At 49.3% G+C, this 13,285-nt stretch overlaps 1 protein-coding gene across 1 annotated transcript in view; it reads left to right on the top strand.

Annotated features, from left to right (window-relative positions):
- The first annotated feature begins 3,220 nt into the window (after positions 1-3,220).
- SHB (SH2 domain containing adaptor protein B) overlaps positions 3,221-13,285 on the top strand; it is a 347,131-nt gene continuing 337,066 nt past the window's right edge. Inside the window, exon 1 of the mRNA XM_063914230.1 lies at positions 3,221-4,626. Coding sequence (XP_063770300.1) covers positions 3,928-4,626 — 699 coding nt within the window. The 5' untranslated portion in view covers positions 3,221-3,927. The remainder of the gene's footprint in view (positions 4,627-13,285) is intronic.

Consider the following 13,285-nt stretch of genomic DNA (forward strand, 5'->3'; position numbering starts at 1 on the left):
CACTTAAGACAGTGGAGTTGAAATATCTCACCTGGAAGGTGGTCATGTTGTTAGCCTTGGCTTCGGCTAGGCGAGTGTCGGAATTGGCGGCTTTATCACATAAAAGCCCCTATCTGGTTTTCCATATGGATAGAGCGGAATTGAGGACCCGTCCTCAATTCCTGCCTAAGGTGGTCTCATCCTTTCATATGAACCAACCTATTGTCATGCCTGTGGCTACACGTGACTTGGAGGATTCCGAGTCCCTTGATGTGGTCAGGGCTTTGAAAATTTACGTGGCCAGAACGGCTAGGATCAGAAAAACAGAAGCACTGTTTGTCCTGTATGCTTCCAACAAAGTTGGCGGCCCTGCTTCAAAGCAGACTATTGCTCGCTGGATCTGTAACACGATTCAGCAGGCGCATTCTACGGCAGGATTGCCGTTACCGAAATCGGTTAAAGCCCATTCCACTAGGAAGGTGGGCTCTTCTTGGGCGGCTGCCCAAGGGGTCTCGGCACTACAGCTGTGCCGAGCTGCTACTTGGTCGGGGTCAAACACCTTTGCCAGTTCTATAAGTTTGATACCCTGGCTGAGGAGGACCTCCTGTTTGCTCAATCGGTGCTGCAGAGTCATCCGCACTCTCCCGCCCGTTTGGGAGCTTTGGTATAATCCCCATGGTCCTTACGGTGTCCCAGCATCCTCTAGGACGTTAGAGAAAATAAGATTTTAAACCTACCAGTAAATCTTTTTCTCGTAGTCCGTAGAGGATGATGGGCGCCCGTCCCAAGTGCGGTCTACTTCTGCAAGACTTGTATATAGTTATTGCTTACATAAGGGTTATGTTATAGTTTCATCGGTCTTGGACTGATGCTATGTTGTTTTTCATACTGTTAACTGGGTAGTATATCACAAGTTATACGGTGTGGCTGGTATGAATCTTGCCCTTGGATTACAAAAATCCTTTCCTTATACTGTCCGTCTCCTCTGGGCACAGTTTCTCTAACTGAGGTCTGGAGGAGGGGCATAGAAGGAGGAGCCAGGGCACACCCAGAGTCAAAGTCTTTCTTAAAGTGCCCATGTCTCCTGCGGAGCCCGTCTATCCCCATGGTCCTTACGGAGTCCCAGCATCCTCTACGGACTACGAGAAAAAGATTTACCGGTAGGTTTAAAATCTTATTTTTCCGTTGAAACAATATACTTAGGAACACTAAGATGTACAGTTCCGCTCACTGACTTACCTTTTTCGTGGATACAAATACGGGTAGCACCGTTAGCTTTTGTTGCTGTGTTATGTTACAAGTATTCCGTTTTGTACACCTTCCTACAAATACTTACCTTACGTCCACTGACGTCCTCTCAGGATTTCATTATTAAAGTAAAAGTGTTCTTTATTGAAGGAGACATTTACCCCAACACCAACTAAGGCGCAAGAACTGAATGTCAGTGCATGAGGTGCAGCGCCACCCTCTGGACAGTGTAGATAGTGTACCAGAATTACTGTCAGGACATTTCTTTTCCTAAAATATAAGAAGTGGTTCATTACATTTTAATGAACAAAAAGGATATTCTGGAGCTAGAAAAGGTTCAGAGGCGGGCGACCAAACTAATTAAGGGCATGGAGACGCTGGAACACGAGGAAAGGCATGCAAGGCTAGGCATGTTTACACTGGCAAAGAGGAGACTAAGAGGGGACATGATCAACATCTACAAATATGTAAGGGGACAATACACAGAGCTTGCACGGGACCTGTTTTTGGTAAGATCAGCACAGAAGACTCGTGGACACTCGCTTAGGTTAGAGGAGAGGAGATTCCGCACAATGCGGCGTATAGGTTTTTTCACAGTAAGGACAATACGTGTTTGGAATTCCCTGTCTGAGAGAGTTGTAATAGCAGGCTCAGTCAACACCTTTAAGAATGGGTTAGATAATTCCTAATGGATAAGGATATCCAGGGTTATGGTGCGTAGTAGCGCACTATAGTTACTATGAAAAGAGGAAAAAAAACACAACGGCTGACATCAGCATCAGACAAAATTTAGACCAAAATAATCCTGCATAGGAGACCACAAATAGGTTGAACTTGATGGACAAATTGTCTTTTTTCAACCTTAGATACACTGGGGCAGATTTATTAAGCCTGATGTAGTGATAAATTGCACGGTTATAAAGGACCAGCCAATCAGCTCCTAACTACTGCCCCTATGTTACTATTACCCCTTTTCCACTTACGAGCATGGGTCGCAGCCGGGAGCCTGACACGGGAGCTGCCCCCTGCTGCGACCCGTGCTCGGCCCCTTTCCCATCAGCAGTCACAACCCGGCATATGCCGGGTTGGTGACGCTTCTAGTGACGCGGCAGGGGCGATGCAGGGAGATCACATGATCTCCCAGCGCCGCCCTTCCATACAGTGTAAATGGGAGCCGTGTCGCATCGACACGGCTCCCGTTTACACTACAACCCTACCCGGATCATTCCCGTGTCCTACCCAGGTAAATAGCCGGGTAGGATTCACGGGTCACTTGATCCGGGTTTACCCTTTTCCACTTGCAAAAAACACGGGTAAATGCGCGCCCCCGTGCATTTACCCGTGTTTTTTGAGCTAGTGGAAAAGGGGTATCAGTTAGAACAGCAGACAATTAACGGGGTGGGGGGTTTAGCAGCGGGAACCCACACAGACTGGGGAGATGGGGAGAAGAGAGCAGCCATGCAACAGACTAAGGGTGGGAAGAGCAGCAGCATGCCTTTCACCTGAAGGGTGGGTATGGGGTAGGGGCAGTAGGCAGAAGTTTTGCCTAGGGTGCCAAGAAACCTTGCACCGGTCCCATTTACCACTTTAAACGAGTTTCCAGCAAGGAAACTCGTTGATAAATAGGGCCCATTGATTTGCAGCTTTGCACGAACCTGCATTCTTTGCATTGGCTTAGCAATGTTTGTACTGTATATGTATATAATGTATGTACCTATATCGAGACATGAGTACAGTACCTGTGTAACACAGGTCAGCTGCCGGAGGCGGCTGTAGATATTTCCTTGTGCTACACTCCTGACTAACAGGCGGAATATCTGCATAGTGTCGCCGCCTGCTGTGGTGGGAAGCGGGCCAGCTGCAGGGTGCGAGTTCCCGGGAGCCGGAGGAGGCTGTAGTGTGAGGAGTTTGTGGCAGCAGCAGCCTGTAGTGTGATAGGAGAGGGGAGGCAGCTGACACACTGGCCCCGCCTCACACAGCGAGAGAGGTGAGCTCCGCTCTCACTACACGCAGCAGCCAGGCTCAGAGATTGGAGCTGTCAGCGCCCGGGAGGCCAGTGATCCAGGCTCCCGGCACACGCACCGCTCCTGTGGATGTATCTCGGTACACTGGGGCTGCTCGGGGTCTCTGTGCTGTGTGCAGCAGGCAGTGTGGACGCAGCAGCAGCTGGCAAAGTGTCGGCGCCGATTCAACAAGTGAAGAGTACTGGAAGTGAGCAGGATTCGCCTCAAAAGCTCGCACTCTACTCCTCGCTGCCCCGTGCAGCGCGCAGGTGATACAGCAGTGCCAGTGCTGTGCAGAACGTGCTGGGGCAGCAGCTCCCTGTGAATGGGACAGCCGGGGGAAGTGGATGTGACTTGAGGCGCTGGGGAAGCACCAGGTGGGAGCTGAGAGCGGAGGCTGCGCCGCACATGCCGGTTACCTGTCACTCTCTCACAGGCGGAGACACTCTCTGGCAGCCGCTAACTCCATGGAAGTGCCGCGTGTGACTGCCTAGCGCCCCTGGGTGACGGTGTGTAGAGCGGCAGCCGGGTCTCGCCCCGCACAGGACTGCAGCCGCCGCAGCGAGAGGTGTTGGAGCGCTGCCCCAGAACTTGGTGCTGTTCCATGTGAGCCCTGCCCGGGGAGGGGGGAGTGTCAGCGCATCAGCTGCTGCTGCAGCCGGAGGTCACCCGGGGATCACTCACCGCCGTCCCGACCATGGCCAAATGGCTGAATAAGTATTTCAGCCTGGGCAACAATAACAACAACAAGACGAAGAGCCCCCCGCAGCCGCCCCGGCCGGACTACAAGCGGAACGGGGGCACCGAGCGCTCCGTCCACCTGCAGCAGCAGCCCTTCCCCCAGTTCCACCACCACACGTCCCCGCTGCCCGGACACTGCAGGGAGGAGAGCGACCTGATCCGAGCCTACCGGGCCCAGAAGGAGAGGGACTTCGAGGATCCGTACAACGGGCCCGGCTCGTCCCTCCGCAAGCTGCGGGCCATGTGCAGGGAGGAGCAGCAGGCAGAGGGCAGGAGGGGCAGCAGCAGCGTCAGGGCGCCCGGGTACAGCAGCAGCGGCAGCCTCTTCCAGGAGCCCTACCCCGGCTCCAGCACGAACACCACCTCCTCGTCCTCTTCCTCGTCCTCCTCCCCGCATCTGTACCGCAGCAACAGCGAGAGGCGGCCGGCCGGAGCACGCCACCAGCAGCAGCAGCTGCTCACTGCGGGGACGGAGCTCAAGTACATCGTCTCCCCCAAGCACCGGCTCATCAAGATAGACAGCTGCGGCTGGAGTGACAGCGGGGGCGGCGCAGGTGGATCTGGCAGCAGCGCCGCCGTCACATGGAGCCCGGCCGTGACCGGGGGTGTCAGCAAACCGGCGGAGGAGCAGAGTAACCCGAGCAAGAAGGAGAAGGTAAGCGGCCTGCAGTGTGTGTGTGCCCGGAGGCAGTCACCAGCCTAGCGCCTCAGCCACACGCTGCCAATAGCGGGGGTGTACCTGTCCTGTCACCTCCCTGCCCATCCCTCGTATCCCCAGGTTATTACCCTCTGCTGGGCGCTGCCATGTCTCTAATACCCGTCCTACTACTGCTATTATACAGTGCACCCAGGCGGCGTCATATGCTGGGCATACAGCGCTCACCCATACCCGCTGTCTGCACCGCATTGTCTCCTCCTCATCACTGGGGACGTCTCTCATTACCTGCGGCCAATGCACTCCTGTTCCATTTCCAGCATGTTCCCTTTAGCTTACATCCAGCTGTACTGTGCATGAGCCCATTACTAATGTCTCTATATGGAGAGGTGACACTGGCCGCCTGTCACTTCTTTGTGCTACTTATTTCACCTTTTATTGTCACTTGTATCCTGATGTGTGATATATTGCTGCATAGTAGAAGATAAGCAAGCTATGTTCCCATTGGTCTTGGTTATGTGTGTTTATGACTGGCATGCAACACAACCCACAGTGCTTTACAATTACAAGTGTGTCAGGTCATGTCAGATACAAGTATAGACTCACACACTGTACAGCTGAGCTGTGGCTGTTATAGTACATTGCAAGCAATAGACCGCTGTGTGCTTAGTAGATCTTGCCTGTGCCTTTCTCTCTGGTGTTATAAGTCATCTTTCTACATGACATAAACTTTCATCACACTTCTTTTCTGGGAAGATGACATTTTATGTTGACCGTCGTTACCTGAAAATCCAGATTCTTGTCTTCATAACTGCTGTAAGAGATGGAAGTTATTTGTGGAATTTATTGCCTGAGCTTGTGCCTCCTTCCTACAAACTTGCTCACGGGTATTATAATATAATTTTTCCAATTTAGTGCATTACAGCTGCTTTTGCTGCTATGTTATGTGCCTTATGGCTATTGCAGAAACAAATGGTGTTCATGCTGTTTCACCCCTATTAACCTTTGGAACGAATGAAAGGTTGCGACATATAAGTATGCCTTTACAGCCTGACTGTGTGTTATTTCTGTGCTCTGATAATATATTAGGTACCATGACATGATCCATTAACAAAAAAAGTTTTTAGCTATTTGTTGCAGAGATGTGTGGCTGTTTTCAACTCTGCTCTGAGGGAATACAGGCAGATACCAAAGCTATACACCGTTGTTATGGCTTTTTATTATTTTAATTATTATTAATAGTAGAGTTTTTAAAAAAAAGTCTTAGGGCCTATTTATCAAGCTTTTTTCCTAAAATTATGTAGAAACTGAATTTTCTACCTAATTGTATGGTTTGTGGCTGTGTACTAACAGCATAGTGCAGAATGCTAATTAGCACCACAGATCGCAGTCCTTGCTGTTTTCGATAACTGCTACATTCTGATCCCGATTTACATAACCCGCAAAAGCAAAGCTTTTCAGAGTTTGCGTGTGATAGTTTACACAAACTTCAGATGGTTTAAACTGCTTTAAGCTTATGGAGACATAGGGGTAAACTTACTGAAGCTTCTAAAAATGAAAAGAGGTGATATTGCCCATAGCAACCAATCATATTCTGTCTACCATTTTCTAGGATGCAATAGAGAAATGATAGACAGAATCTGATTGGTTGCTACAGTATGTACAACATAACCTCTCTTCATTTTAGAAGCTTTAGTAAATTTACCCCATAGTAGCAGGAGAGAGTACTTTCCATCCCCCTCCAACAGCTTCTGTACAGTGCCCAACTCTGATTCCGGAAAATGACACTTTGCGCTTGCGCAATGTCATATTCTTCATAAGTGCCCCTCACAAATGTGAATAAACTCCTCCAAAATGCTGGGGAAGTAACTTTTAGGGGCAATGGTTATCACTACCACTGTCCCTGTGAGTTTCACATAGTATATCGTAGGTGTATTTTCATTAAAAATGTAAATATCTTCAGCAAAACGGATACTTAATAATTGCGTCAGTCCTTCGATTATTAATACATACGCTTCTTAGGGGGTATTTATCAAAGCATGGAGAGAGATAAAGTAGAGAGAAATAGGGGGGAATTCAAGTGTGGGTGAAGGGTGCAAATTGCCATTACCATGGCGTTTTAACCGTGGCAACGGCAGCCTTTCTTGCACCCTTCACCCAGCTGATTTGCATCCCAATTCGCACAAAAGTGCTCACTACCCTGTTGGGGTAGTGAACAGTTTTGTACGAGATCCAGTTGCCGTAAAATGCAGCGGGGTCGCACTGATTCAGCAGGGCATATACATTTGCGTACAATTGAATTCCCCCATAAAGCACTAACCAATCAGCTCCTAACTTGCAGTGTTTGAAAAATGACAGCTAGGAGCTGATTAGTTAGTGCTTTATTTCTCGCCACTATATCTCTCTCCATACTTTGATAAATACCCCCTAAGTGCTTTATTTCTCTTCACTGTATCTCTCAATGCATTGTGGGTTTGCCAGATGTTCAATATCATTGTGGTTCTAAACTGAGTCCTAATTGCAACCCATTTCTCTCTGTCTATCCATTTGCCTGCAGCAACTGAGCCAGTAGTATACAATGGCAAATGAGTATTTTTATGTGTATAGTAAATAAAGTATAAGGAAAATGTTCTGTCATCTTCACAGATACATTCGATGTATAACTTTCTCCAGCCCATAAACTGCTATACAAGCAGCTCATGTAAAATAAGATTTTACTTACCGATAAATCTATTTCTCGGAGTCCGTAGTGGATGCTGGGGTTCCTGAAAGGACCATAGGGAATAGCGGCTCCGCAGGAGACAGGGCACAAAAAGTAAAGCTTTTCCGATCAGGTGGTGTGCACTGGCTCCTCCCCCTATGACCCTCCTCCAGACTCCAGTTAGGTACTGTGCCCGGACGAGCGTACACAATAAGGGAGGATTTTGAATCCCGGGTAAGACTCATACCAGCCACACCAATCACACCGTACAACTTGTGATCTAAACCCAGTTAACAGTATGATAACAGCGGAGCCTCTGAAAGATGGCTTCCTTTAACAATAACCCGAATTAGTTAACAATAACTATGTACAACTTATGCAGATAATCCGCACTTGGGATGGGCGCCCAGCATCCACTACGGACTCCGAGAAATAGATTTATCGGTAAGTAAAATCTTATTTTCTCTATCGTCCTAGTGGATGCTGGGGTTCCTGAAAGGACCATGGGGATTATACCAAAGCTCCCAAACGGGCGGGAGAGTGCGGATGACTCTGCAGCACCGAATGAGAGAACTCCAGGTCCTCCTTAGCCAGAGTATCAAATTTGTAAAATTTTACAAACGTGTTCTCCCCTGACCACGTAGCTGCTCGGCAAAGTTGTAATGCCGAGACCCCTCGGGCAGCCGCCCAAGATGAGCCCACCTTCCTTGTGGAGTGGGCCTTTACAGATTTAGGCTGTGGCAAGCCTGCCACAGAATGTGCAAGTTGGATTGTGCTACAGATCCAACGAGCAATCGTCTGCTTAGACGCAGGAGCACCCATCTTGTTGGGTGCATACAATATAAACAACGAGTCAGATTTTCTGACTCCAGCTGTCCTTGCAATATATATTTTTAATGCTCTGACAACGTCCAGTAACTTGGAGTCCTCCAAGTCACTTGTAGCCGCAGGCACTACAATAGGCTGGTTCAGATGAAATGCTGACACCACCTTAGGGAGAAAATGCGGACGAGTTCGCAGTTCTGCCCTGTCCGAATGGAAAATCAGATATGGGCTTTTGTAAGATAAAGCTGCCAATTCTGACACTCTCCTGGCAGAAGCCAGGGCTAGAAGCATGGTCACTTTCCATGTGAGATATTTCAAATCCACCTTTTTTAGTGGTTCAAACCAATGAGATTTTAGGAAGTCCAAAACCACATTTAGATCCCACGGTGCCACTGGAGGCACCACAGGAGGCTGTATATGCAGCACTCCCTTAACAAAGGTCTGGACTTCAGGGACTGAAGCCAATTCTTTTTGAAAGAAAATCGACAGGGCCGAAATTTGAACCTTAATAGATCCCAATTTGAGACCCATTGACAATCCTGATTGCAGGAAATGTAGGAATCGACCCAGTTGAAATTCCTCCGTCGGAGCACTCCGATCTTCGCACCACGCAACATATTTTCGCCAAATTCGGTGATAATGTTGCACGGTTACTTCCTTCCTTGCTTTAATCAAAGTAGGAATGACTTCTTCCGGCATGCCTCTTTCCTTTAGGATCCGGCGTTCAACCGCCATGCCGTCAAACGCAGCCGCGGTAAGTCTTGAAACAGACAGGGACCCTGCTGAAGCAAGTCCCTCCTTAGAGGTAGAGGCCACGGATCTTCCGTGATCATCTCTTGAAGTTCCGGGTACCAAGTCCTCCTTGGCCAATCCGGAACCACTAGTATCGTTCTTACGCCTCTTTGCCGTATAATTCTCAATACTTTTGGTATGAGAGGCAGAGGAGGAAACACATACACCGACTGGTACACCCAAGGCGTTACCAGCGCGTCCACAGCTATTGCCTGCGGATCTCTTGACCTGGCGCAATACCTGTCCAGTTTTTTGTTGAGGCGAGACGCCATCATGTCCACCATTGGTCTTTCCCAACGGGTTACCAGCATGTGGAAGACTTCTGGATGAAGTCCCCACTCTCCCGGGTGAAGATCGTGTCTGCTGAGGAAGTCTGCTTCCCAGTTGTCCACTCCCGGGATGAACACTGCTGACAGTGCTATCACATGATTCTCTGCCCAGCGAAGAATCCTTGCAGCTTCTGCCATTGCCCTCCTGCTTCTTGTGCCGCCCTGTCTGTTCACATGGGCGACTGCCGTGATGTTGTCCGACTGGATCAATACCGGTTTTCCCTGAAGCAGAGGTTCTGCCTGGTTTAGAGCATTGTATATTGCTCTTAGTTCCAGAATGTTTATGTGAAGAGACGTTTCCAGGCTCGTCCATACTCCCTGGAAGTTTCTTCCTTGTGTGACTGCTCCCCAGCCTCTCAGGCTGGCGTCCGTGGTCACCAGGATCCAATCCTGTATGCCGAATCTGCGGCCCTCCAATAGATGAGCACTCTGCAACCACCACAGAAGAGACACCCTTGTCCTTGGAGACAGGGTTATCCGTAGGTGCATCTGAAGATGCGACCCTGACCATTTGTCCAACAGATCCCTTTGGAAAATTCTTGCGTGGAATCTGCCGAATGGAATCGCTTCGTAAGAAGCCACCATTTTTCCCAGGACTCTTGTGCATTGATGTACAGACACCTTTCCTGGTTTTAGGAGGTTCCTGACAAGCTCGGATAACTCCTTGGCTTTTTCCTCCGGGAGAAAAACCTTTTTCTGAACCGTGTCCAGAATCATCCCTAGGAACAGCAGACGAGTTGTCGGCATTAACTGGGATTTTGGAATATTCAGAATCCACCCGTGCTGTTTTAGCACTTCTTGAGACAGTGCTAATCCCATCTCTAGCTGTTCTCTGGACCTCGCCCTTATTAGGAGATCGTCCAAGTATGGGATAATTAATACGCCTTTTCTTCGAAGAAGAATCATCATCTCGGCCATTACCTTTGTAAAGATCCGAGGTGCCGTGGACAATCCGAACGGCAGCGTCTGAAACTGATAGTGACAGTTTTGTACAACGAACCTGAGGTACCCCTGGTGTGAGGGGTAAATTGGAACGTGGAGATACGCATCCTTGATGTCCAAGGATACCATAAAGTTCCCCTCTTCCAGGTTCGCTATCACTGCTCTGAGTGACTCCATTTTGAACTTGAACTTCTTTATGTACAGGTTCAAGGACTTCAGATTTAGAATAGGCCTTACCGAGCCATCCTGCTTCGGTACCACAAAAAGAGTGGAATAATACCCCTTCCCTTGTTGCAGAAGAGGTACCTTGACTATCACCTGCTGAGAGTACAGCTTGTGAATGGCTTCCAACACCGTCTCCCTTTCGGAGGGGGACGTTGGTAAAGCAGACCTCAGGAAACGGCGAGGTGGATCTGTCTCTAATTCCAACCTGTATCCCTGAGATATTATCTGCAGGATCCAGGGATCTACTTGCGAGTGAGCCCACTGCGCGCTGTAATTTTTGAGACGACCGCCCACCGTCCCCGAGTCCGCTTGAGAAGCCCCAGCATCATGCTGAGGCTTTTGTAGAAGCCGGGGAGGGCTTCTGATCCTGGGAAGGAGCTGCGTGTTGCTGTCTCTTCCCTCGACCTTTGCCTCGTGGCAAATATGAATAGCCCTTTGCTCTCTTATTTTTAAAGGAACGAAAGGGCTGCGGTTGAAAAGTCGGTGCCTTTTTCTGTTGGGGAGTGACTTGAGGTAGAAAGGTGGATTTCCCGGCTGTAGCCGTGGCCACCAAATCTGATAGACCGACTCCAAATAACTCCTCCCCCTTATACGGCAAAACTTCCATATGCCGTTTTGAATCCGCATCGCCTGTCCACTGTCGCGTCCATAAAGCTCTTCTGGCCGAAATGGACATAGCACTTACCCGTGATGCCAGTGTGCATAAATCCCTCTGTGCATCACGCATATAAAGAAATGCATCCTTTATTTGTTCTAACGACAGTAGAATATTGTCCCTGTCCAGGGTATCAATATTTTCAATCAGGGATTCTGACCAAACTACCCCCGCACTGCCCATCCAGGCAGTTGCTACAGCTGGTCGTAGTATAACACCTGCATGTGTGTATATACTTTTTTGGATATTTTCCATCCTCCTATCTGATGGATCTTTAAGTGCGGCCGTCTCAGGAGAGGGTAACGCCACTTGTTTAGATAAGCGTGTTAGCGCCTTGTCCACCCTAGGAGGTGTTTCCCAGCGCTCCCTAACCTCTGGCGGGAAAGGGTATAATGCCAATAATTTCTTTGAAATTATCAGCTTTTTATCAGGGGCAACCCACGCTTCATTACACACGTCATTTAGTTCTTCTGATTCAGGAAAAACTATAGGTAGTTTTTTCATACCCCACATAATACCCTGTTTAGTGGTACCTGTAGTATCAGCTAAATGTAACGCCTCCTTCATTGCCAAAATCATATAACGTGTGGCCCTACTGGAAAATACGGTTGATTCGTCACCGTCACCACTGGAGTCATCGCCTGTGTCTGGGTCTGTGTCGACCGACTGAGGCAAAGGGCGTTTCACAGCCCCTGACGGTGTTTGAGTCGCCTGGACAGGCACTAATTGATTGTCCGGCCGTCTCATGTCGTCAAACGACTGCTTTAGCGTGTTGACACTATCCCGTAGTTCCATAAATAAAGGCATCCATTCTGGTGTCGACCCCCTAGGAGGTGACATCCCCATATTTGGCAATTGCTCCGCCTCCACACCAATATCGTCCTCATACATGTCGACACACACGTACCGACACACAGCAGACACACAGGGAATGCTCCTAATGAAGACAGGACCCACTAGCCCTTTGGGGAGACAGAGGGAGAGTTTGCCAGCACACACCAAAAGCGCTATATATATATCAGGGATAGCCTTATAATAAGTGCTCCCCTATAGCTGCTTTGTTATATAAAAATATCGCCATAAATTTGCCCCCCCTCTCTGTTTTACCCTGTTTCTGTAGTGCAGTGCAGGGGAGAGACCTGGGAGCCGTCCTGACCAGCGGAGCTGTGAGAGGAAATGGCGCCGTGTGCTGAGGAGATAGGCCCCGCCCCTTTTCCGGCGGGCTCGTCTCCCGCTATTTTGAGAAATCAGGCAGGGGTTAAATATCTCCATATAGCCTCTAGGGCTATATGTGAGGTATTTTTAGCCTTTATAGGTACTCATTTTGCCTCCCAGGGCGCCCCCCTCCCAGCGCCCTGCACCCTCAGTGACTGCCGTGTGAAGTGTGCTGAGAGGAAAATGGCGCACAGCTGCAGTGCTGTGCGCTACCTTTAGAAGACTGCAGGAGTCTTCAGCCGCCGATTCTGGACCTCTTCTGTCTTCAGCATCTGCAAGGGGGCCGGCGGCGCGGCTCCGGTGACCATCCAGGCTGTACCTGTGATCGTCCCTCTGGAGCTTGATGTCCAGTAGCCAAGAAGCCAATCCATCCTGCACGCAGGTGAGTTGACTCCTTCTCCCCTCAGTCCCTCGCTGCAGTGATCCTGTTGCCAGCAGGAATCACTGTAACATAAAAAACCTAGCTAAACTTTCTCTAAGCAGCTCTTTAGGAGAGCCACCTAGATTGCACCCTTCTCGGCCGGGCACAAAAATCTAACTGGAGTCTGGAGGAGGGTCATAGGGGGAGGAGCCAGTGCACACCACCTGATCGGAAAAGCTTTACTTTTTGTGCCCTGTCTCCTGCGGAGCCGCTATTCCCTATGGTCCTTTCAGGAACCCCAGCATCCACTAGGACGATAGAGAAAAACACATGCATCTAGTTTTACTAGAACGCCTGTTAAAAATAAGCTGCAATATAATGTTTCAGTTTCGCTGCACACAGGAGGCTTAGGTTTAATGCACATATTGTAGGTCCTAACAAGTGACAATCTAAAGCCAGGTTTGTCTGTGTCCCCTGCAATATGAATGTGCATGTGGACAGTTATACTCCTTTCACACCACGCCACTGACATGGGATATTGCCGGGGCAGCCCGGGTCCATGCTTGGTACGAAAGAAATTATCTGGGTTCGGTGACCTGGGTCACGATCAGGGT

This window comes from Pseudophryne corroboree, chromosome 1 (assembly GCF_028390025.1).
Source record: "Pseudophryne corroboree isolate aPseCor3 chromosome 1, aPseCor3.hap2, whole genome shotgun sequence".
Taxonomy (NCBI): domain Eukaryota; kingdom Metazoa; phylum Chordata; class Amphibia; order Anura; family Myobatrachidae; genus Pseudophryne; species Pseudophryne corroboree.